Here is a 24,507-nt window from a genome sequence, read left to right on the forward strand (position 1 = left end):
TAGTTCTATACACTAGAAATACGGTCAAATTGCCAGATTTTCTTGTATCCGCCTGTTTGTTTAAATGTCTGAATGTTTGTAATGTATTTTGGGAACAGTTTGTAATTAAACTTTCAACATTTAAATATATTTGGTTCTTTTATGTCTTTTCAAGCCATTTTGATATGTTTTTGCAGTGCTTGTTGACTTTTGTGACAAGGTTTTTTATTTTTTCCTTCAAATCGCTCCTCGCCCGCTTCAAAAGTAGGTGAAATCCAAAAACAAATATTGTTATTTTTATTTCGCTCGCTCCTAAATTTTTTGGAAAAAATCCGATGACCAAGAAATTAATTTGGTGTGGCCTAATCTAGTTTATATCATGTGATAATGATACAAAATAGGCTTAGTCGAAATAAGTAAGCAAGCGGTTTTCCGTGATAAAACATATAATCAGTCAATCTGGCCACAGGGGGATAGATTTACAAACTAAGCCCAGTCCTTGTATTTTTATATGTTTACAAATACAAATGTGTTAATAATGTTGAAACCAAATTAGTACTATCCTCTTTTTTTCAGCAAATCAATTCATTCCATCAATATTTGAACGAGCTTGAAGACCGTGACATAGAGCTTGTAACTACAGCAGTTGTTGCCAACAACAGTAACATAAAGTATGCCATCGAAAGGTTCAAGGTATACGGTTACTCAGTGCAAATGCACTAATTTAAACTCGTTATTTAAGCAAGCTATTTCAGATTTATGATTCTTCCACTCATAAAGAAATTCCTTGAATAATGAAGTTATAATGTTCTTTATAAATGTAATAAATTCTCGTAATAGTTTTTCGGCGACGCCGTCTAAATTCGTTTTCGTTACCTATGCCACGTGACTTCAGTTTGCAAATCAAACTACTTGATAACGCATTATAGATAATTTATCAAAATGGAAGATTTATGTAACACTCGACCTGATTGGACGAGAGTGTCAATTTCTTTCACTCTGTTGATTGTGCTACGCTAAGCGAAATGTAGACAAAGCGTTTATCCTAAACGACGCTGTTCACAGTTTTAAAGCTAACTTTGGCTCAGTATATTTAGCAAGAATATTGATATATCTCAAAATGATAAGTAAGTTTAATAAATATGATAAAAACCTGTTCAAATACCAACATATATCAAATTAAAGAAAGAGCTGAATACGGTCTGGGTATCACATGAATAAGGGTGTGATAAGAGTCATTTATGTAGAGAAGTGCTTTTTAAAAGATTTTCCTTGTTAAAATTGTCGTCTGTATATGAAAATATTTCTTGCTTTTGTGACTTATTCAGATTGCATATTAAACTGAGTACTTGTTTGCTTTGATATATTTGTTATAAATTATTTAACTGATTTATTATATATGAATATTTTCTTTAGTATGGTATGCAAATATTGAACTCAGTTGAAATCTGTTTTATTATATATATGCTATATAATGACTGAATCTCATTACACTGAAATGAAGGTACGCTGCATACAGTTTATCTATGTGATATGACTACGGTCAAACTTTTCTTATGAAACAGAAATATTGAAATAATTACAATTGTATGTTTTGCTTGACCTTCACTTTTTTATAGGTGTGACGTCATTGTCCAAAGATTCATGAATAGCGAATATGCTATTTGTTAAAGCGGGATCAGAAACTGTTGGCCTATTTTAGAAATAAATAAAAATAATAAATAAAGAAATCCTTACATTGATTTTTTCTCATGTTTTCTAATCAAACTTGATTTGTAGCATCTTTATCAGGCCCGCAGCCAACTTTGTTCAGCTGGGACATTTGACCCCTTTTAGGGCTGCTAGAGCTAAAACTAGAAATGCCTTTATACAGCGTCTCATGAACAGCTTGGTGGATCTTTGTCATACTTGGTCTGGAGCATCATTATAAGGTCCTCTTCCAAATTTATTTATATAGGAACTTGGGCCCTATTAGGGACCACTATAGCTAAAAGTAGATATGCCATTCTTCGCATTAACCACTAAAATGTAATGGATTTTTATCAAACTCGATGTGTAACAATATCGTAAGGTCTCCTGCTACTTTGTTACAAATGGGGATAGGGACCAATTTAGCTAAAAATATAAACTCGTTTAATGACCTCTTCTCATGAACCGCTTCATGAATCTTCATCAAACTACTGCTGTAATTATTCGTCTAAGGATAAACGAAACAAAATTGCAACCCTACGAAACCTTTGCGAAAAATTAAAAGAGAACCATTTAAATTGTTAAAGTGCGTTGTTTAGTTTTGCATTTTAAAAAAAGTTAGATGAAAGATGAATGTTAGATGAAAAATTCATAAACTTCTTTCCTTATTACAATTCCTCGACCATCATTTTTAACGATATTTATTGTTCGTTATATAACTTCCTTGTCATTTGTTCTAATCTGCGTGACACTGATGTTTGTCAGACTTTTGTTACCATAGTACTGTCAGTCATTTCTTGACAGTCTTATTAATTAGGCTTTTTCATTTAGAAAAAAAAATCTCATCGTTGACAATATTATTTTAACTATAGTATTATAATTCATTTAAAATAATTTTGAACAACCTCATTAATTAATTTTCATGCGTTTGATTATTCATTTGTATCTAATATAAATGTTCCGTGATCATATCAGTTTGCAATCTGGTTTTAGGCGATCGACAATTTATAAGATTTTTTTGTGGCAAAATCTTTCTAATGCAGGGTTTATATGTAAAAGTATACACTACCGTTGCAGGTATTTTGAAAATAAAGGAAATGCATGAAAATTATCGTCACATATCATCTTAAACCAGCAGCTAAACGTTTTGTTTCAGGAAAACAATGTGAGAATCATTCATGCCGTTTTTTCGAGTACATATGCACCGTATGTGTTCTGCGAGGTAAAGTCTGTAATGTTTTTTGAGGAGGAGATTTATGCTTAACCTTTATCCTGCTAAATTTCTAAAATGGACTGGTCTATCATTCAATTTGGGCAGTACCATTTATTATTCGGAGGGATGTTCACCAAACATTTACTAACTCTTTGTCTGCGCTGGTCGCAAAGGCAGAATCACTTGCCGCCAGCAGGGTAAAGGTTAAACGGTAATTGAAGTGAACATTATTTTCAAAACATACTGCACTTGTCAGGGTATTGATATTTTTGAAAACATCTGGAATTCTTCTAAGAAACTTTCAATGTAAATTCGAATGGTATGCTCAGAAGTATAATGGGCCCTGAACATATATACTGACTGTAAATAGACAAGTATGCTTGATGAACATATTTTAAACTATTTAAAAGGATGGAAGTCCTTATTCAGTAGATAAATATAAACTGGATATGTGGGTATCTGCTGATTAAATGTAGGAAGGAAATATGCACTCAGGGGTCTTTATGCTTTAGACATCTGAGACTTGAAAATTCGCATTTTAGGCATACAAACAAGGCATGTATGGCGACAGCTATGTTTGGATTCTGTCTGGTCCTAATATGTACAAAAATTGGACAAACAAGGCAGGAAAGACGGACTGTACAGCAGCGGAGCTTGTTTCAGCCAGTGATGGCTACTTTACTTTAGACTACCAACCCACTGGCCAGTCAAATGTCACTACAATCAATGGACAGGTAACTTCCAAACATAATACTCAATAGATAAATCGAAAAATAAATGTCGCAATTCTAAATTGATTTGTAAACTGTTAAAATTTCACAATTCTGACGAAATAAGTAAATCAGCTAAATGCCATGTTTATCAATGGGTAGGTGAATTATCGTTATAAAATAATTATCTAAGTAAAAGAGCATCTTTTAACAAAATAAAGAAAAAAAAAACAGGTAGTCGAAAGGTACTGTTGATTTTCATATCGTATTGAAAATGCGGGTCCCTTGAAACCCTGACTTCAAATGTTTTTTTTGTGTAACAATATCAAGGATTTAACGCCCAATTACCAAAATGTTTGTTCAAAGTAAATGCGGCGGTTCTTGGGTCACATGTCTTAATGCACGGACACAATTCTGTTGAGGTTATTCTGTCTTCAGAACGTCCGGAATATGCTCGGTGTTTTTCTACAAGCCACGTCTGATCCATTTTTAAATAGCTTAATATTTAAAAATGTGATAAAGCACTAAAGCACTAATACAGATGGCTGACGTATACATTTTTATAGGATAATTCCCCCTTACGAAAATCGTTTCCTTTGCTGTCGCGTGGTAGAAAATAGTTTTTATATTTACATTATGTCTTAGCATAAATATAAGCCCTGCCTTTATTTAGTTAATTTATTTGAGAAAACTAAATGTTGATCGCGAGTTAAATGCCAGATTTCTGTGTAAACAATGTGATATTGTATAAGTAAAGGCAATTAGATGTCAATGATATAATTTGCAGATATCTGATACACGCTAAATAATAAGGTTTATTAATGATAAATCAACCAGTTTCTTATTAAAATGGCAGAATTATAAAAAATAAATAACTAACCTTTGAATAGTAATAGTTTTCAGTCAGGAGTTGTGACAAGAAGACCTACACAGTTTTCAATTTGTCATATTAATAAAAATTAATTTGTCTGTGGGTAAATATTCTATTTCAGAGAGTTTGTAGGAAGCATTCCTGATACAACTGATACACTTATAGGACTCATACACAAATATCCTTTAATTCTTCGTGATTAGATTCACGGTGGGGAAACCACATGACTAAATCGGATAACGTGCACGCAAAAGTACTAAAAATAGGCCCGCTTCAGGTATGTTTTTTCACTATAACTTTTTTTAATCCGCAATTGTTTTAAACGAGATGACGTGCATAAACCCCGCAATAAAAAGCTCTTTCATCGGATATATGTAACTTGATGAAATTCCCTCCCGTTTTTACGTAATCCTTGCCCAAACCAATTCGAACGATGCAAGATATTCTGGTAACGAACACGTCTGTTCACAAGTTATGCACCTAGCACAGATTCTGCAGAGAATTTTCGCTGGAATTTAGGTTTAAAATAAAGCTTGTCATTGTCCAAAGTCCTGTACCAAATATTTAACATGACTATTCAGGAATATTGAAAATATCGTGACAAAGGGTGCGGTAACGTACACATTGCGGTTTTTCAGGAGATGACGTACACGTCATTTTTCCCCACAGGGTAACGTACACGTAAAAGACTATTTATCATGCATGTAGAACATCTTTGTCTTTAAATGACTGAACTGTAAATATTTTGATATTGTTAAAAAAGATGCAGATGCTGGGAATAGGCTGTTTTTCTTTCGGTAGGTTAGTATATACATAAATGCTACAGTGAAAATGAGTAGCGTCAGTCCTCACCCTAACTTGGAAATAATTACACGTTTACTGCTCTTTAAACTTTTCTTGGATATCTATACATAAGAAGGTAAAATGATAAAATTTTGAAATTATTTTGCTCTAAATCCATCATATGCGCAACCGACCATTTATCTTTGTGTGAAAAAGTTGACAGTTGCTTACGGGGTATGAAGCCTAGTACGTGTTCTTTCCAGTAACGATGGTTAGTTTAGTTGTCCGCACCATATGATTCTGACTTTTGAAAGAGGACGTAAATCAAAGACAAACCAAAACAAGTATTAAATACGCACATTGTTGCACCGAGAGTAATAGCAGTAAAACTATCATATTATCTATTTATAGCCTTTGATGATATGTGGGAACTTTTTAAAAGTGTTTAATGTTATGGAATACAGTACATGGGCGTACCCTGATATGAGGAGCCTGGCCAAAGATGTTGTGAAACGTTGACGGACTGGAAAACCCGCCATCGAATAAAGATTCCCTTGAAATTTAGATTTAAAGAAAACCTGTATTTTTTCACGTTTTATTTTTCTCTTGAACAATTTAACCATATACATTTATGATCCGTCTCCGTTGTCAAGTGGTTAAGGTCGCTCATCTCAAGTCACTGTAACCTCTTACTGATAGACGGTCATCGATTCGAGCCCCCCGCTAACGATGTGCAGCCTGACCGGGATTCAAATCCGGGGCCTTTTGCTTACAAGGCAAAAGCTCTACCGACTGAGCTTACGAGCCGCTCACACATTTTCCCCCAAATTAGTAATTAGATTCGACCTAGTGCATACACCCCTGCAACCATAATTTCAGGACTCCAACGCTAAGGATAAATCATAAAATTACAAGCGCTGCAAGACTTTCCATGCATTGTTGCCACGTTCAAACGTTATGTGGGAAAGTTGACAGTTGCTTATGGAGAATGGGAGTCTAGTGCTTACTGTGGCATTTTAGTCGATTCTTGATAGAAAAAAACCCAACTTAAAGTGTATAGGTTTCTTAAATAATTTATAATTTTATATCAATTGTAGCGTAAAATCTTACACTTTATATCGTCCACTCTCGATGACTGTTTCCTGGAGTTCTGCCAGTACTCGCGAGGAACGAATTCATTGTTATGGTAGCAGTAACATTCTGCAGACGTAATTCGAACCCGCGGCCTCCGGGCTACAAGTCCAACGATCTACCCATACATTATGATCTTAGATTTAGACTGATAAATTAAAAACAGATTTTGATGAATTGAATATATCCGAACTTACCGATGTCTGGTTAGATGGGCCTTTGAAGAGTAGTTTTTCCCACAACAGTGGTAGGGACACGCTCCACTATGTCTCTTCTCGTGCTCCTTTAAATTACTTTTTCTCCGAAAAGACTTTCCGCACTCCTGGCACATGTATACATTCTCCATGCTATAAATAGATAATAATGATAGTTTTACTGCTATTACTCTCGGTGCAACAATGATACCTATGTGCGTATTTAATACTTCTTTTTGTTTGTCTTTGATTTACGTCCTCTTTCAAAAGTCAGAATCATATGGTGCGGACAACTAAACTAACCATCGTTACTGGAAAGAACAAGTACTAGGCTTCCATACCCCGTAAGCAACTGTCAACTTTTTCACTCAAAGATACATGGTCGGTTGCGCATATGAAAAACTCCGATGAAAGAGCTTTTTACTGCGGGGTTTATACACGTTATCTCGTTTAAAACAATTGCGGATCAAAAAAGTTATAGTGAAAAAACATACCTGAAGCGGGACTATTTTTAGCACTTTTGCGTGCACGTTATCCGATTTAGTCACGTGGTTTCCCCACCGTGAGATTGTCTAGCTCTATATATCAATTACTTTTAGATGGCGCAAGACATTTGGAATGACCTTGAACTTCAGGCGGAAAAAGAGAACATTACTCTGGTTTCTTCCGCCGGCTGGATTTATGATATGGTCTGGGCACTTTCCTTAGGTAAGATTCACATTGACCTTTTGTAAGAAGTTAAGCACCAGTTGATACGGTATTTAACAGGGTTGTTATATTTCGATCTTATCAGATCGTTCAGCACGACTTTTATGTCGTGTTATTAGTGCTGTTTAGTTTCTCAGCTTGAACATTCCGGCCTGGGTGGTTCCAAAATAAGTCCCGCTTTCGTAGCTTAGAGTATTGTATAATCACCTCTTGGATATGGCTTTTTAATTTTGTCTTTTGGCAGTTCCTGTCATTCTAAATTCCAGTTTGTATAGTTCTGCCATTGTTTTCTCGTTTAGGGCAAACCCATTATTTTAACTGGGGACCTTACGCCGCTTTTCATGGAATTACATACTAGTGTATCTTTTAAAGTTTCATGTGCATTGCGGTATGAACACATCTTCAGATGTCTCTTAAATTGTTTTTTGTGCCCCCATGAGTGGTGGGGGCATATAGATTTGGTCTTGTCCGTGCGTGCGTGTGTGCGTGCGTGCGTGCGTCCGTCCGTCCGAAGTTAGTGACGCGCCTAGCTAAAATGTATTTGATTTAAATTGATTAAACCTTGCATGAGTCTTTATCATGATATGAACTTGCGCACCTCCTACTTTTCGTCTGCCTCCGCTCCCTATTTCCAGAGTTATGGCCCCTGAAATAGTAAAAAATGCACACTTTCACCTTGTGACACACCTAGCTCAAAAAGTATTTTGATATAGATTCATGAAACCTTGCATGAGTCTTAATCATGATATGAACTTGCGCATCTCCTATTTTTCATCTGGCTCCGACCCCTATTTCCAGAGTTATGGCCCATGAAATAGTAAAAAATGAACACTTTCACCTTGTGACACACCTTGCTCAAAAAGATTTTGATATAGAATTGATAAACCTTGCATGAGTCTTAATCATGATATGAACTTGCGCATCTCTTATTTTTCATCTGGTCCGCCCCTATTTCCAGAGTTATGCCCATGAAATAGTAAAAATGACACATTTTACACCTTGTGATGCGTCTAACTCAAAAAGATTTTATATAGATGAATGAAACCTTGCATGAGTCTTAATCATGATATGAACTTGCGCATCTCATATTTTTCATCTGGCTCCGACCCCTATTTTCAGAGTTATGGCCCCTGAAATAGTAAAAAATGCACATTTTCACCTTGTGACGCGCCTAGCTCAAAAAGTATTTAATAAGAATTGATTAAACCTTGCATGAGTCTTTATCATGATATAACATTGCGCATCTCCTATTTTTCATCTGGGTTCGCCCCCTATTTCCAGAGTTATTGCCCCTGAAATAGTTAAAAATGCACATTTTAACCTTGTGATGCGTCTAACTCAAAAAGTATTTTATATATTAAATGGATGAAACCTTGCATGAGTCTTTATCATAATATGAGCTTGCGGCCCCTCCTATTTTTTGTCTTCTGCCTCCGCCCCCTATTTCCAGAGTTATTGCCCCTGAAATAGTTAAAAATGCACATTTTCACATTGTGATGCATCTAGCTCAAAAAGTATATGATATAAATGGATGGAAACCTTGCATGGGTCTTTATCATGATATAAACATGCGCACCTCTTATTTTTTTGGCAGGCTTCACCCCCTATTTTTAAAGTTATGGCCACTGAAATAGTCAAAAATGCACATTTTCACCTAATAATATGCCTAGCTCAAAAAGTATTTGATGTAAATTCATGAAACCTTGCTTGAGTCTTTATCATGATGTGACGTTGCACACTTGGCATTCTTCTTTAGGATTTTAGTGCTTATTACAGAGTTACGGCCCTTGAAATAGTCTAAATATTGGATTTTTTGTTTGTGATGCTCATAGCTCAAAAAGTATATGGCCTAGAATACTGAATCCTTTTTATAAAATGTTAGTTTAGGCTATAATTATCCCCTTTAGACTGCGAACATTTGAATTATTGCCCCTTATTTGTGACAAATATACCAGTGGGGCACACCCTGTGTCATACAGACACATTCTAGTGTACTTGTAGCATGTGTAAATGTTGAGTTCTGCTCACCCTCACCCCCTCCCACCCCGGGGCTAGAGGGCGCGGACTGTAGCATGCATTTCCACTACCGTCCATGAAAAGACTCATTCAAAGCGAGCCTGCAACATTTTCGTTTTTGTCGTGTTGAGCGACCAGTGGAGTTTCCACTTTTTCTATTTTATTATCGTGCCATGTTGCGGCCGTAAAAAGTCTCCCCGTACATTCAACCCATGCTGTTGTATTTCAATCTTCCCAGATCGTTCAGCACGACTTTTATATCGTGTTATTTGTACTGTTTAGTTTTTCAGCATGAACATTTCGGCCTGGATGGTTGCAATATTCCCACTTTCATAGTTGTTGGTATTGTATAATCACCCCTTGGATATGGTGCCTGCATTTTAATTTTGTCTTTTGGCAGTTCCTGTGATATGCAGGCTCCATAACCTCAGATCCCTAACCCACATGATAATAATGGGAGGGGTTAGGGTCCAAACGTTATGATACTAGCTTCGTAACATGTGTTATGTTTGAAATTAAAAGATATTTATACGAGTTTTCAAAACTGTATTATCAGGTCCTTCACTTTTAAGCTGTTCTTCTTTGAAAATATTTGTGAAGTTGATGCTTTTCGTAATTATAAATTGTTAGAATGTGTAGAGCGAGACAGAATGTATATTCATTATTCAAAGATTCAAAGTGTTTGTAAGAAATGTGTATGAGATACAATCATATGTGTTAGGAGTATTTGTATTTTGAGTGCTGTTCGCAATTGTCAAACGTTTATTAACGACGCATATTACCAAACGATCTGTCTTAGAAAGCATTGTGCTTTATAACGTGCTTTGGCATGGATGTCGGACAAAATTAGCATATCATAATCGTTCATATGATATTTTAGCACGCAAAATCGTGCCATTTGTCAAATTATTGCATGCCACACAGTTGCTGTCTGAATACAATAGTAATTAAGATGATGTATGAAATTTATAGATTATGGTGAACACTGTCTAGCGACGTTGTTAAATGCAATATTACTCTGTATCATTTCCATTGACAACATGAACTAAGTTTCATTAGGTGGCTTCATGAACACTTTCATAAAGATAACGTATAGGTAATGCGTATAATTTATATCAAATAGTAAACCCGGAAAATAAAGTAATTAAAAAGGAATTACGCAAAACATGAAAATTTCACAAATTTAGGACATAAAATTACACATTCTAACACAATCCTATTTGCTTCCCTATTAAATAAAGAAAGACTGAAACTGTTATTATGCAACACAAATGCAGTTTGTACGTCGCGACTGCAAGACATTTTAGCTACACACAATATAACAAATTTGGTGAATATCTTCAAAGACTTGATAACGTGTTACAATCAAAATAATACTTTGCTCATTGTCGTTCAGATGCGTATTATTATAATTATCAAAGTCAAAGTCAAGTCAAGTATCACTCGGGCGCTATCACTCAGTGCCCTTGTGATTTAATTCCTTCGCATCAGAACTCAAAAGAATGTTTTATTCAACGACACATCACTTAATGAGATATATTATCTCTTAATTAGACATGTAAGAATTATATGCAGCATATTGTTTTATTTAATACATTTTCAATGAAAAGGTAAACAAATGGTTGTTTATGTTCATTATTGATTAGGGCTATTTCTGACCGTAGTGCGTGTTCAGTCAACTAGAACAAATGATTATTTCTTACATTTGTGTTTGCGTGTTTAAAGCTGTCAGTGTTATATTTTATTTTCACTGTATCTTTAAACATAGCCTTAAGTGCCCCTGGAATTATCTGAGAAGGTAATGATTGGTTTTGTGTTTTTATTTCGTTGATGGGAAATTATGTACCAAAATAAAAATATTTTGCTACTGCGTTTGCATTTACGTGTGACAAATAACTTCGCCGAGTACATAAAAACGTTTCCTTTTTTACTTTTTACATTACTCAGAATATGGAACACATAAATAAAGTACAAAACATATCATTATCAGTTTCAGCAAGACGGTTTTAATATAATTGTCAATACTGTTCTTTCTCCAGCTGCCAATGGCAAGAAAAGCTGTAGTTTATAACTTAATTGATAACTTATTAATGTATTAATGAATTAGCATCAATCATCTGATGAGTGGGTATTTCAGAACATTAAAGGGACTGGCCTCCAGATCGTTCTATTTCTTAAGAAACTTTAAAACTTTACTACTGACAAACTATATGTTACGGAAGCACATGAGAATTTGTTGCTTTTACTACTTTTTACGATGCAAGTCGAAAAGCGTTTGTAACGCTTTTACTCCAGGTAAACTTCTCGATTATAAACATCTATATTTTGAAGTCACTACTTCCGCTATAGCGCTCTTGGTTACGACGACGGGAAAATGTATTTAATGCCGCGGCGTTCCGATGTTCGATTCCCGACGCGGTCATCTTTTTTACTTGATTTGGAATTTTAGAATTATTTTAGAAACAAAAAATTCATATTCTTATGTTCATAATAAAACCAAACTTCAATTTGAAAGAAATATTTTTTTTAGCCAAATCTGGAGGTCAGTGCCTTTAAAGGATAATTTGACCTGATTTTAAAGAGTTTGTGTGCTAATGCTATAGATGGAATATGGCTTTAAGCAATGCCATATATGAAAGCAGTCACCTATATCATCATTTCATAGAGAATAATTGCCTTTTCAGTAATGCAACGAGTTTCAGATATCCGTCCCTATTTAATCAAAACTTTCTCGAGAGGCTGTGCCATAATAATAATAGTTAGTTTTAATGGCATTTCCCATGGGAAAGTTAAGTTTTCTATCTTGATTTCTGTTCTGTTAGTGGCATTTAAGTATAGCGTGCATGAGGACTTTGAAAAAGTACTTTACTTTCGTGAAAGTTTTTTTAAGATAGCATGTGCAGAAGTGCTTGCTGTTTTTGCCACATATTGGCGTGGCAAATTAAAATTGGCGGCCATTATATATGATTTTTTGTTTAGTGTTTATCTAATGATTTTATACAATGGTTATCTACACAATGTCGCTAGAAACATCATGACGTCATGGTAAACCTCATAAGTCTTTGTTCGAACTGTGAGAGTGACTTATTACTGTTACATTCTACGAAGGAGAGTATATCTTTTTACTTTTTACCTTACTATAAATAGATATAAAACTGCATAGGACAGAATCCTGTAATCAAGGCCAAATAACCGGAAATGGTCAATGTAAATGAAAGCGAGCACAATAAACGCTAATTGGACCGCCAGGAATGATGACATCATTTTTGACGTCATTTATTTTTACCATGTGTCGTCGCTACGAAAATTCATTAACGTCGATATTTTATATGATTAATTTATTTAATTAAGCAACCGAATAATCGTTAAGCGTTTAGGTATATAAACAGCTTATTAAATGACAATAAGGCCCCTTACGTGGTTATTAGCACTCTTAAACCTTTATTTGCACTCGGACTACGCCCACGTGCACATATAGCTTAAGTCGTACTAATAAACACTTTAGGTCCACCATTACAGATTAATAAGTGTATAATATTCATATGGGAAATTATATCCATCTTTATCAAAGTACACTTTTTAATAAGAATTTACGATCGTTGTCAATAATTCGTTCTAGTACTACTATACACTAATGAGATTATTTTTTATATATAGGATTATGACATTCCAGGAAATGATACACCATTATATTTCTACACACACCAGAAAATTCGTTGAAAACAACAAAAAACTGGTTAGAATCAAGTAATTGTTGCCAAAATGTTGACATTGACGTTGAAAAGATGATATTTACTAATGTAAATAGTACAGGAAAATTTAATGCAAACGTAACTAGTGCAGCAAATATAATTAGTGCAGCAAATGTAACTAGTATAGCAAATGTAATCGATATTATATTTGTACAGCTTGTGGCCAAGGGTAATGACTGTAGAATGCATAACCTTTAAATTTGGCATCATTTGATGAATTAAAAGATTATGTAAAAATATTGATATCATTAAGTTGGAACACTCCAATCATCTTACAGTACTTATACAATTATGATTACTTTGTCACAATACCTAGCTACAGCGGCTTATGTTCATAGAATGGTTTCACACATTACATCACTAATATAGTTCTTATTTGTCAAACATCTATTTTAGGTCTGAACAACAGTTTAAAATACCTTGATAATTCCGGATTCAATGGTTATAATAACAGCGACTATTATCTGAATGCTATCACATCTGGACTGAAAGAAGTCGATTTCTATGGAATGTCAGTAAGTACTCCAGGCCCTCAAATTAATTTTAAAATCACTTTAAAACAGTTTATAAAAAATGCGATTTTCCAGGGAAGCAGATATGCATATTCACGACCTATCATATGAGTGTAATGTATTGCATTATTAGATAGAATACATGTTAACAAATTTACAAAGGACATATTCCTTTACCAAGGCGAACAACAACAAAACGAACACAGTAACCAAGCATTTGGCCGCCTCGGATGCAGCGTCATTTTGACGTCATTATTAGATAAATTAAAAGATCAAGTACACGTTATTGTGTTTAGGTATATAACACAAATAAGCCTATATATTTACACTCGGTTTATGCTCTTAGCAAATACAGGTTTAGTCTTGCTAGTAACCACTACAAACATACTGTTCTCGTTTACTAAATGTATATAAACTATAAAGACTGGATTGACATGTATATTAGAACGTTTCCTTTTATTCGCCAATCCGTATAGAAAACACAGTCATCGCCAGTAAAACATCATGTTCATAGAATCGTGTAATTGTGCTATAATATATTTGTGTAATTTTGTTAAGGCGTAAAAAATTGTTTGTTGCCGGTAACATGCTAAAAAAATTAGGATAGGTAGGTCTTTTTTTTTTTGGTGGGGGGGGGGGGGGGGGGGGAAGGGGGTGCGGTGGAGCGAGGATTTTCTTTTATTTAGTGGGACTTTTCGGAAATTATTTTTGTGTCAAAAATGAATGCAAATAAGGGGATAATGTCTTTAGAGCGGCAAAGAAGTTTATTTCTAATATCTCTGACCACGTTTAAAGCATAAAAGTGCAGATTATCAACTTTTTGTTAAGAAGTTGAAAAAAATTTCTCCAAGGCCATAAAAACATTTAGGGCAGGCCAAAAATTTAGGGTAGGTCGGAATACCGGAAACAAGTTGTAGTCTACTCTAGTACTGCCTCCTGATCGTCTGACTATATATCTGATTTGAGAACTCTGGGTTGGACTGGGTATGGGGATGTGGCAGCAGGGGTAGTGAGGTTGCATTGAATCATTTTGCGCTTGATTATGTTGTTTTTTTCGGTTTTCTTTTCTTCTCTCTCGCTTTTCTGTTTATATAGTTTGTTATTTTAACTGAAATTTGTATCTGAAAATTATTTTTTTCTATTCTAGTCCAAGCAAAAATCCGTCAGTTTGTTTAATCTAACATTAATTTGACACCCAGGGACGGACCGATTTCTAATGTTGGTAAAACTTGTGGTCCAACCCTTTTGTATTATCACACTACTGCAAAATTACCGAATGTATTTTGATGTACTATAGTATTATATGTCTTGATGTACTATTGCTATTGTATGTATCTGTATTGTATATTCATGTCTTGAGGCAAATTTACTATCATGTCTTGTGTGATAATTGCAATAAAATATGATTAAACTAAATCGGAAACAAACAATTTTGTACGCCTAACAGGTATGGCATAAAACGATAATACAGCGATTATAACACTTATTTTATTTGTATTCTTATCTAATTCGAAGGGTCGGGTAAACTTTGCTGGCACCAGATTCCGGAAAGGTGATTCATTCATAGAGAGAAACAGAAGTAAGTCATCACTAATCTCACTTTGATAAAAATACTGTTGAGTCGTAGTCACAATAATCTTGACTAAAGCTGTCTAAAAATACTGGTAATTAAAAATGACAAAAATTAAGTTCCGAAATATAACGGTCTTTGGAAGCAAGTGTTGGAATAATTTGTTAAGATTGATAAAACACTCTGTGGAAGCAAGTGTTGGACCTTTTGTTAAGATTTATCAAATGTTAGGTCTTTTTATTTATTTTATTTTTGGTAATTTTTATGGCACATTTTTAAATTTTACAAGGAATGTTTAAAATTATATTGCTGTTTTGACGGCTGAGATATTTTAAAGGTATTTTAATGACCCAACACCAAATCGAAGCACATTATATGCATATCTTTGCACAAACGTTTGTGACCCAAATGTCTCAAATATACCATAAAATATCCCTTCAGTCACTGCTTCTTAATTACCGCCGACGGAACCATTTTCGTGATTGGCATATTTTCGTGACAGTCCAGTTCTGGTGACTGCCACGCATTCGTGACTTTCAAGGAGTTTTATGTGATGCAATAATTAGTTTAGATGTTGAAAGAAATGTATTCTTTGTTTTCCATAGGTAACGTAATTTTATTTAAAATAATGGGGTCACACGAACAAGTCCTACTTATTTTGTGTATAGCAAAAGGAACAGAAAAGCCATCTTGCTAGTGCTTCTATTAGCAATCAGAAAACTACTGTTTCTTATATGTCCAAAGCTGGTGTTTTCTGTTGGTTGAAAAAGGAAGTAACATGAAACTTACGAGAATTATTTTGCCAACTTCAGACGGTGGGAATTTTAGAACAACTGTGGCGACATTTATGCTTGACAACAAAATACGCTACAATGAATCATATAGTTTTACTCTTGTAGAAGATCCTTGGCCTGGTGAGTTTAATTAAATTTCTTAACATCTTTATTAACCGTAACACTTTTGCATTGTAATTATACATTTATATTATAAATCTTTTTTATGACTGATGTCTTTAGATACGATGGGCATTTACACGTGTGCTTAGAAGTAAGACGAAGTATCATGTTAAAACATTACTATACCGGCGATAAATGCAATCAGAAGCCTGAATGACTTAACCCTTTCCATGCTGGACACGATTGGTTAAAATGTCTTCGCGACCAGTGTAGATCATCTGTGCAGTCTGATCATGATTTGCATTGTTAGCTTTTCAGCCAGTATCTTTTTGATAAGCACCCCTTTTAACAGTTAATGGTACTGTCCTAACTGGAAGATGGACAAGTGCATCATAGAAATTTAAGTTAAGTTTGGTAAGGGTTAAAAGAACCTACACAACTGAAAATTATGAGTTTGATATCATTTTTGGATAGATACCTTGCATTATTGATATATGACCAGTGTACAGGGAGAAAATGGTGCAAAGATAATTACTTGTTATAACACGCCACATCCCGATTCCAAATAATTTATCGTGTACTTTATTTCAACGGGTTTTGCATAGAATCTATTATTTCAGATCTACCTGTACGTTGAAACAAGCATCGTACATGTGCCAGTGTAACATGTAAATGTTGATTATTTTGAAATTGAAAGGAAAACTGCCGTAAGTCATTAGACAATATAAAAGTTTCGACAGTGTTCTTTTCAGTCATAGATGTTACAAAGTGAACTTGTTAATTTTGCAGATGGCTGGCCTATGGACCGCTTTATGACAGACTATTCTTTTTCTGCCACTAATAAGCTGGCGTTCGGATTTGTTTTATCATTTCTGTCGTTGGGACTTCTTCTCTCGGGAGCCTTTCTTGCATTTAATATATATTACAGAAAGAAAAGGTAAGAAAGATACAAAAACGTTTGTCATGCCAAATGGCTGTGAATATTCCGTCTTTAGTATATAAACGTTTCTTAGTTTGCACGTACAAATACAATGACAGAAATAAATATATCATATTTCTATTTTTGAAAATCAGGAGATTTATTTCATTCATTCTGAACAATGCAATGCAATGTAATATCATCACAATGACATAAAAGATTAGACTGAAATTTCTCTCTTGTGAGGAAGATAGAAGCAATAAAAGGCGTTTTACTGGGTAATTTAAACTCCTACTTCTACAAGGCAGGATTTATTACGTCTGCAATGGTGTCAGTTTTTTAATTAAGACTAGAATTAATAGCACCAGATTCATTACAAAGATGACCTATGTGCCGTTAATTTGAAAACAAATTCTTTTAATCTCTGTTAGAGAAACACAAAAACAGTGAACATTGATCCTTTGCAAATGTTTCTTCCTGTCTTTATGACTATCTATATTGCATCGAAGTCATCTCTTACCTGCAACGTTCAATTTTCTTTTTTATTGGAATGAACATTCATACTTTTTAGCTCACCTGAGCCAAAGGCTCATGGTGAGCTTTTGTGACCGCTCTATGTCCGTCGTCTGTCTGTCGTGTGTCCGTCAACATTTTCTAAAAAAATCTTCTTCTTGAAAACCACTGGGCAGAATTACACCAAACTTTATAGGAATAATCCTTGGGTGCCCCCCTTTTAAAATTGTTGAAAGAATTGAATTCCATGCAGAACTCTGGTTGCCATGGCAACCGAAAGGAAAAAACTTTAAAAATCTTCTTGTCCAAAACCACAGGGCCTGGGGCTTTGATATCTGGTGTGTAGCATCATCTAGTGGTCTTCTACAAAATTTATTCAAATTATCCCCCTAGGGTCAAAAATGGCCCCGCCCCGGGGGTCACATGGTTTATATAGACATATATAGGGAAAACTTTGAAAATCTTCTTGTACAAAGGCACACGGCCGAGGGCTTTAATATTTGGTATGTAGCATCATCTAGTGGTCCTTTACCAAGATTGTTCAAATTATCCTCCTAGGATCAAATATGGCCCAGCCCCGGGGGGTCCCAAGTTTTACATAGACTTATATAGGAAAAACAGTTTAAAAGCTTTTTTGTCTGAAACCACAACACTTCGACTTTTGATATTTGGTTTGTAGCATTGTCTTATGGTCCTCAACCAAAATTTTTTTCAAATTGTATCCCTGGGGTGAAAAGAGGCCCAGCCTTGGGGGTCCCAAGTTTTATATAGACTTATATAGGAAAAAACTTTAAAAATCGTCTTGTCTGAAACCATACGACCTAGGATTTTGATATTTGGTATGATGCATTGTCTAGTAGTCCGCTACCAACATTGTTCAAATTATGCCCTTGGGGTAAAAAGAGGCTCCGTCCTGGATTCACTTAGTTATTATGTGAGTTATACAGGAAAAATACTTAAAAAATCATCTGATTCTATTTCCAATACTGTTTAATTATAATTACCTGACGACCCCAAGAAATATTATGTCACTTGACTGTGACCTTAACCTACTGACCTACTTTCTTGTTTTTTTTAAGATACAGCCTTGAAATTTTGATGACATACACAGTTTTGCACACCAATGGTAAAACTGAATTTCATTGACCATGAATGTGACCTATTGACTTTCTTAATATTTTATCATCAGTTTTAGATTTGAATCATGTAGCTTATATTACTCAGGTGAGCGATCCAGAGTCATCATGACCCTCGTGTTTTATAAATGGGAAGTTCCATGAGAAAACCTGTATTAATGACATAATATAAATATTGCATATATTTAAAACGTTTCAACGTTTTTCAAAAAGCCTACGAATACTCCGTATTTGCAAAAAAAAAAAAAAAATAAATAAAAATCACAAACAAACAAACAAGAAAACAAGTTATACCACCTTATGAGATTTGATATATATACATTTACATTAGTGCTAATATCTAAAATTCGTTTTATCTTTTGAAATCATCAAATTTTCCATCATTTTCTATATAAAGTTTTATCAAAGTGTTAAATATACAGTAAATTGCTCCGTTATATTCTTTCTTAGAGACATCTTCTTTGAGGTCATTGAACAACTTTGATAAACTTCTGGAGCAATTATTTCTGATATATCTCGGGAAAAACAACTATTATAATTTTGGATGGCGTTCAGAGATAACGTTTGATGTCATTGTACTCCAAGGAAATGCGTTAAAAGCAGTTAATCATCTAAATAGACAATAAAAGAAAAAGTTCAACTTTGAGAATATCAATAAAAACGGTTAACATATATCGAACATTTGTGCATTAAAAGCTTTACCAACGACATTGACCATATGGAACCTTTTAAATGATTGCTTCTTTGAATTAAGAAATAATATATCTTATTTAGTGAGTTGTCATTGAATAAAGTCATTGTTTGGAGTTCAGATGCGGTGGATTTATATCACGAGGACGCAACTCAAGTGATATACTTATTCGCATCTGAATGACAATGATTTTATTCAAGAGCACATCACTAGAATCTTATTTCGATTTTGACACGAGTTTTACGCTATGACCCGTTTCTTTTTGATGGATGTGCGTCAAGTTTTTCATTTCTGTTCAAAAGAGTTGAGATACTGAAATAAAACTTGGTTATAGGTAGCTTGGAGCAAATCCAAGGTAGCATATGGTGTCAAGGTCAAGGTCACTATTACTAAAAATAGGAAAGTTTCCACTCGATATAATACCTGTGACTTACAAACTGTGTTTGTGTTGCATAACAACACATAGTTTCAGTCTTCTTTGTTTAATAGGGAACTAAATTGGTTGGTTTATAATAAGTATTAACATGCATGTATATGAATCAATGTGATTCCATAAAATATCTTAACAAGGTTATTTGATCAGCTGGAACATTTGTAAAATGGAAGCTGAGATCGTTATGAAAGAAAAGAAAATTCAGTTTTTATCAATTCAGAATAATTCATCAAATGATATAGTTTCAGTTGGGTGTGAAATATTTTTCATTTAGTGAACTGTTTCGCCGAGCCTATTTAGAACTTTAGACAAAATTTTTTACAATGTTCATTTCATGTAAATCCCTTTAAACTTATAGATAAGTCCATTTTAATATAATACATGATTATATAATGAAATGTATACTCATGAATTTCCGCGAAGGATTTATTTTTGCTGTATTCGCTAACTGTCCGTCTTTGCGAATATTATTACATATAGTTTTACTTATCTGGTACAGCGCTTGATATATAATGCATCGTTACATTTCAGCAACACAAGTCAAATAATGATGACAAAAGTTTTTAAAAATGCATGTAATACTACTGAAAAAGTTTATTGCAACTCAAAAACTCTAAAATATTTTTCCTAAAAATTCTTTGAAAACATATTAATGTGTTTACATATGGAATAATTTCACTATTTATAATATTTATCTGTCTTCCAGTATTGCTATCTCTATACTTGCAGTGACATCAAATAATAGAATATTTAAATATACAAATAGAGATTTAAAATATTGCAACCAATTCATTATGCAGATCTGTGAAAATGTCCAGCCCAGTGATGAACAACATTATCATAACAGGATGTGTTCTACTATATGTGGAAGTGTTCATCGCCTCTGTAAACTATTACCGTGTTATAGAAACGGACACCTGTATGGTAACTGCCTCCAGTTTACATTGTTTTTGTTTACATTCAGTTTTTCATGCCGTTTACTGTATGTTGAAGTGGTTATTTTCTGTGTAAACTATTGTACTATATGTAATAGAAACACGTATGTGTGTGGTAATTGCTCCAAGTTTATCTACATTATTTTATGTACATTATATTTTGTGTCCGGTTCATTGGGATGTTTGATGCGTCCTGCTGTATGTGGATTTTTTTTATCTCCGATGTAAAGCATTACTGTGTAATGGAAACGGATGACAGTATCATCTATATGACTGTATGGCTATAACTTCAATTCTATCTAGGCCGGCCAATGGGTTTCACACAACTCGGGTTACACCGGTCAAGTTCACGGCGGCAAAATGCTTTCGTCGTTTGAATTGACGAACTCTCCAGCGTATGTCTGCCACATGAGCTGCAAGAGTCAAAAAATTAATTTCAAATTTGTTATACTTTTCTTTTTTGATCTGTTCAAAATAAGTTAGCGAAACTTTCCTTGTGGTATGTTGTTACTGGCGTTGACCCCGAATTTCTAAATGTTTAGAGCCAAACAAATGCCGAGGCAGTTACCAGCAGCGAAACGGTGTACGCCGAAAAAGTGAAACACACTGGCCTATAATTTTACTTCTAAATACATTGTTTTGTTTCGGTCTAGTAATGAACAACACCTGAGTGTTGCTTGCATGTGATTATTCATCTTTTAAAAAATTCTCCTACATGGTAAATGCCACATCATTATTTTTGTTGTTCTGTGTTTACTGTTTACATTCTGTCTTGTATTTAATAGTAACTGTTTTGTCTGTCCTACTGTGGAAGTGACATCTGTGTCGGTGAGAATCAAAAGACATCGGAACAATTTACATTTTTGTCGTAGAAAAATATAATCTATCATGTGAATCCAAGTAGAGTAAAATTAGACTTCATTAGGGGTTAATTTCATGTAAATCTGGTGAATAAAAGACCTAACAACATTTTTCAGTTGACTGAAACGTGAGTTTACCAGCCTTCTTTTTCTTTTCAAGAGCTGGTTTGACTGAATTAAGAAAATACTTGCATTGAGATGTAAGGACTTGACCTTCCCTCTCTATATTTGACATAGCCGTTTAGTATCAAATTTATATATGTTTATAGATACGTATATATTTATTATCATATTACAGTATCTGTAATATTTTTCATATTTTAGGTGCGAACTTGGATGATGGCGATAGGTTTTACAACATTATTCGGGGCCTTGTTTTCTAAAACATACAGGATATATGCAATCTTTAGAGACGGCAAATGCAAACTGAAGGTTATTTTTAAATATCAGTTGTAGAATAAGAAACGTATATATATTTAAAACTTGAAAATTATCATTATTATTAACCAATGGGTCTTTTCTGATACTGAATGGGAAAGAAAACTGAGAAAATCTCATAAAAAGTTTTTTTTCTAATATCAACATAACATGAAAGTAACGCTTAGCATAGTAGTGTAAAATGAAACCTTTTATACCATTTTCAAAATCAGGTTTATAAGTGTGCAGCTGTTGACTGAATTTATAAATTTGAGGTTTGTCTTATGTACATCATCTTTTACATTATAAATCCTTCATATTCATACCATTTTTTATGAATTTTGTGACCAGGTGATTAAAGATTACCATTTGATAGCTAAAGTTTGTGTTTTGTTGGCTATCGACTGTATCATACTCATTCCTTGGACGTTGTTCCATCCTCAACATCTTACTGAATATTCAGTACTGGACAAGGTAAGCCATTTTCTTATACTGTGAAGTTACAAACATTTGAAGATGTAACCCACAGATTCTCTTCCATATGAAATGACTCTGTATAAGCAAAGAACAAGATTTCATCAAATCAAAATCAATTAATTAATTATCTTCATCAAGACTTAAAAATGCGTTCAATTAAGTCCGCGCGCCAACCGTTGTGCTTGATCTTGCTCTTTGTAAACTGACAATAAATCGAGCCATGTTAGAAATGTAAATTCATTCTTTTTTATGCCTGCAAATGGAAATTACTTGAAAAAATAATATTTTATTTAATATTTCGAGACTGAAGCATTTTTTGTTAAAAATAACTTAACCTGGTATGTTTTGGTTCCACGAAAGGCTTTGTAAGTAAAAATATAATTTCTTGAGCAACACAATTTAACTAAACTAATTTCTATTTGTTGCGCGAACACCATAAAAGCAACGATTTTCCATATTTTTTAATTTTTTAAGTAATAGTGATATAGCACCGCTAACAGAATTTCTTATGGAACGACATATTTATTGGAACTCTGTTAGTATGTCATGTCAACACTATAACAGTACAAAAAAAGTAATTTCGCTTTAATTTCGATGAAACTTTTAGCGTTTTTATAGGGCAAGGCAAGACTTAAAGACAAATTATCTGCCACCGTATTCATATTACTAAACGGTGGCACTGATATTGCATTGTGTGTTTTGTTATATGAGGTTATTACTTGTCGGTTAACTGACATTTGTACTAAATCTGCTTATATTATGCTAGTTAAATGTTTAATTTATCTGCAAGCTATTTCAGCATGTCTGGTGATCTGATACTGCTATTGGATTACTTTTTGTCGCAAGACGACAAAGTTTGATTTACTAGGGAAAAAAAGGAACACTGTCAACACATAATTTATTGTCAGCTTTAGCAGTGTGAATGAAACGTCCAGCCACGTGGGTGTTCAAAAATTGTGAAAGAAACAAGCCGATAAGCATAAGAAAACACAAAAAAAACTGTGTAGGGACATATTGTTAAGGTTTGCTAATCTATCTGTCCGTCTGTCATAAATTTGTATGTCCTTTTTACCCCTAAGGGATTAAAATGCTTGGTTCAACTGTTTGTGTGATGAACGCAGTATGCAATTATGTCGGTTCTTGCGATGAGATCAAAGGTCAGATAGAACGCTTTATATAGTGGCTATATACGAATTGCAATTTGAATCATTGCTGGTTCAAAGTCAACTTCGTATGATAAATTAAAAGGTAAAGGTTTGTGTATCACGTGTCCGGTCTACTCCACGAACAATTGTATTTAGCCATTTCTACTCATGTGAAGCTCATTTGGTAAGATAAGATATAAATAGACAATATTTTGTGTCTAGACCAATAAATAACGAGTAATACGTTGCTTTGTATCTTCCCCTTGACCTATACCTATTAACGTTTAGCCATGTTGATTCAAGGTCAAGGTAATACCGTGAAATAAACAAAAATAAATATGCCGGGAGAACTTGATTGCCAATCAATATCTATTAATGGAACCAGATGGTAAGCTTTTTGAACACTACGACATGCTTTCGATATAATATTATTAATCATTATGAAGAGTTAACACAAGTAAAGTTTTGGTAATTTTTAGTTTTCGGCATCTTTCACGTTTAAGTTAGCGTCGAATTTTCGGAGAGTCATTGCATTTTATGAAGACCGTCACTCTCGACATTTTTTTCTATTTGATTTTCTTGTCCGTGAATGCGGACTTCTAACAGCTTTATATGGGAACCTTTAAATTGGCTTTGGAAGCCTCTTTTCTGTTTTCAAAAGATCATTTACTATAGATAGAGAGAGAGAGAGAGAGACCAAATGTTAAATGACCAAAATAAGCATCGTCTATAATGTGTATTGTGTAATGCAATGTATATGCAAGTAGTATATACTGTAGTACAACTTTCTGTATAATGAACAATAAATAGTCTATAGCCAAACTGTAAAAGTACTCGTTGTCCTCGCATTATACTTTTAACTGTTTCGGTTGGTATTACGATAGGATTTTTTTGAAAAAAATAAATTAAGCAAATGGCAAGCTTACAGCTAACCCATTACAATTAACCCAACGAGAC

The 24,507-nt window shown here is 34.0% G+C and overlaps 1 protein-coding gene across 1 annotated transcript in view; it reads left to right on the forward strand.

The window, feature by feature from the left end:
* LOC123537506 (gamma-aminobutyric acid type B receptor subunit 2-like) overlaps positions 1 to 24,507 on the forward strand; it is an 83,634-nt gene that overhangs the window by 46,247 nt on the left and 12,880 nt on the right. Inside the window, exons 4-14 of the mRNA XM_045321242.2 lie at positions 556 to 672; positions 2,825 to 2,890; positions 3,424 to 3,615; positions 7,170 to 7,278; positions 13,443 to 13,561; positions 15,074 to 15,137; positions 15,941 to 16,042; positions 16,814 to 16,961; positions 20,517 to 20,640; positions 21,836 to 21,943; positions 22,280 to 22,402. Coding sequence (XP_045177177.2) covers positions 556 to 672; positions 2,825 to 2,890; positions 3,424 to 3,615; positions 7,170 to 7,278; positions 13,443 to 13,561; positions 15,074 to 15,137; positions 15,941 to 16,042; positions 16,814 to 16,961; positions 20,517 to 20,640; positions 21,836 to 21,943; positions 22,280 to 22,402 — 1,272 coding nt within the window. The remainder of the gene's footprint in view (positions 1 to 555; positions 673 to 2,824; positions 2,891 to 3,423; positions 3,616 to 7,169; positions 7,279 to 13,442; positions 13,562 to 15,073; positions 15,138 to 15,940; positions 16,043 to 16,813; positions 16,962 to 20,516; positions 20,641 to 21,835; positions 21,944 to 22,279; positions 22,403 to 24,507) is intronic.

The sequence above is a fragment of the Mercenaria mercenaria genome, chromosome 17 (assembly GCF_021730395.1).
Source record: "Mercenaria mercenaria strain notata chromosome 17, MADL_Memer_1, whole genome shotgun sequence".
Taxonomy (NCBI): domain Eukaryota; kingdom Metazoa; phylum Mollusca; class Bivalvia; order Venerida; family Veneridae; genus Mercenaria; species Mercenaria mercenaria.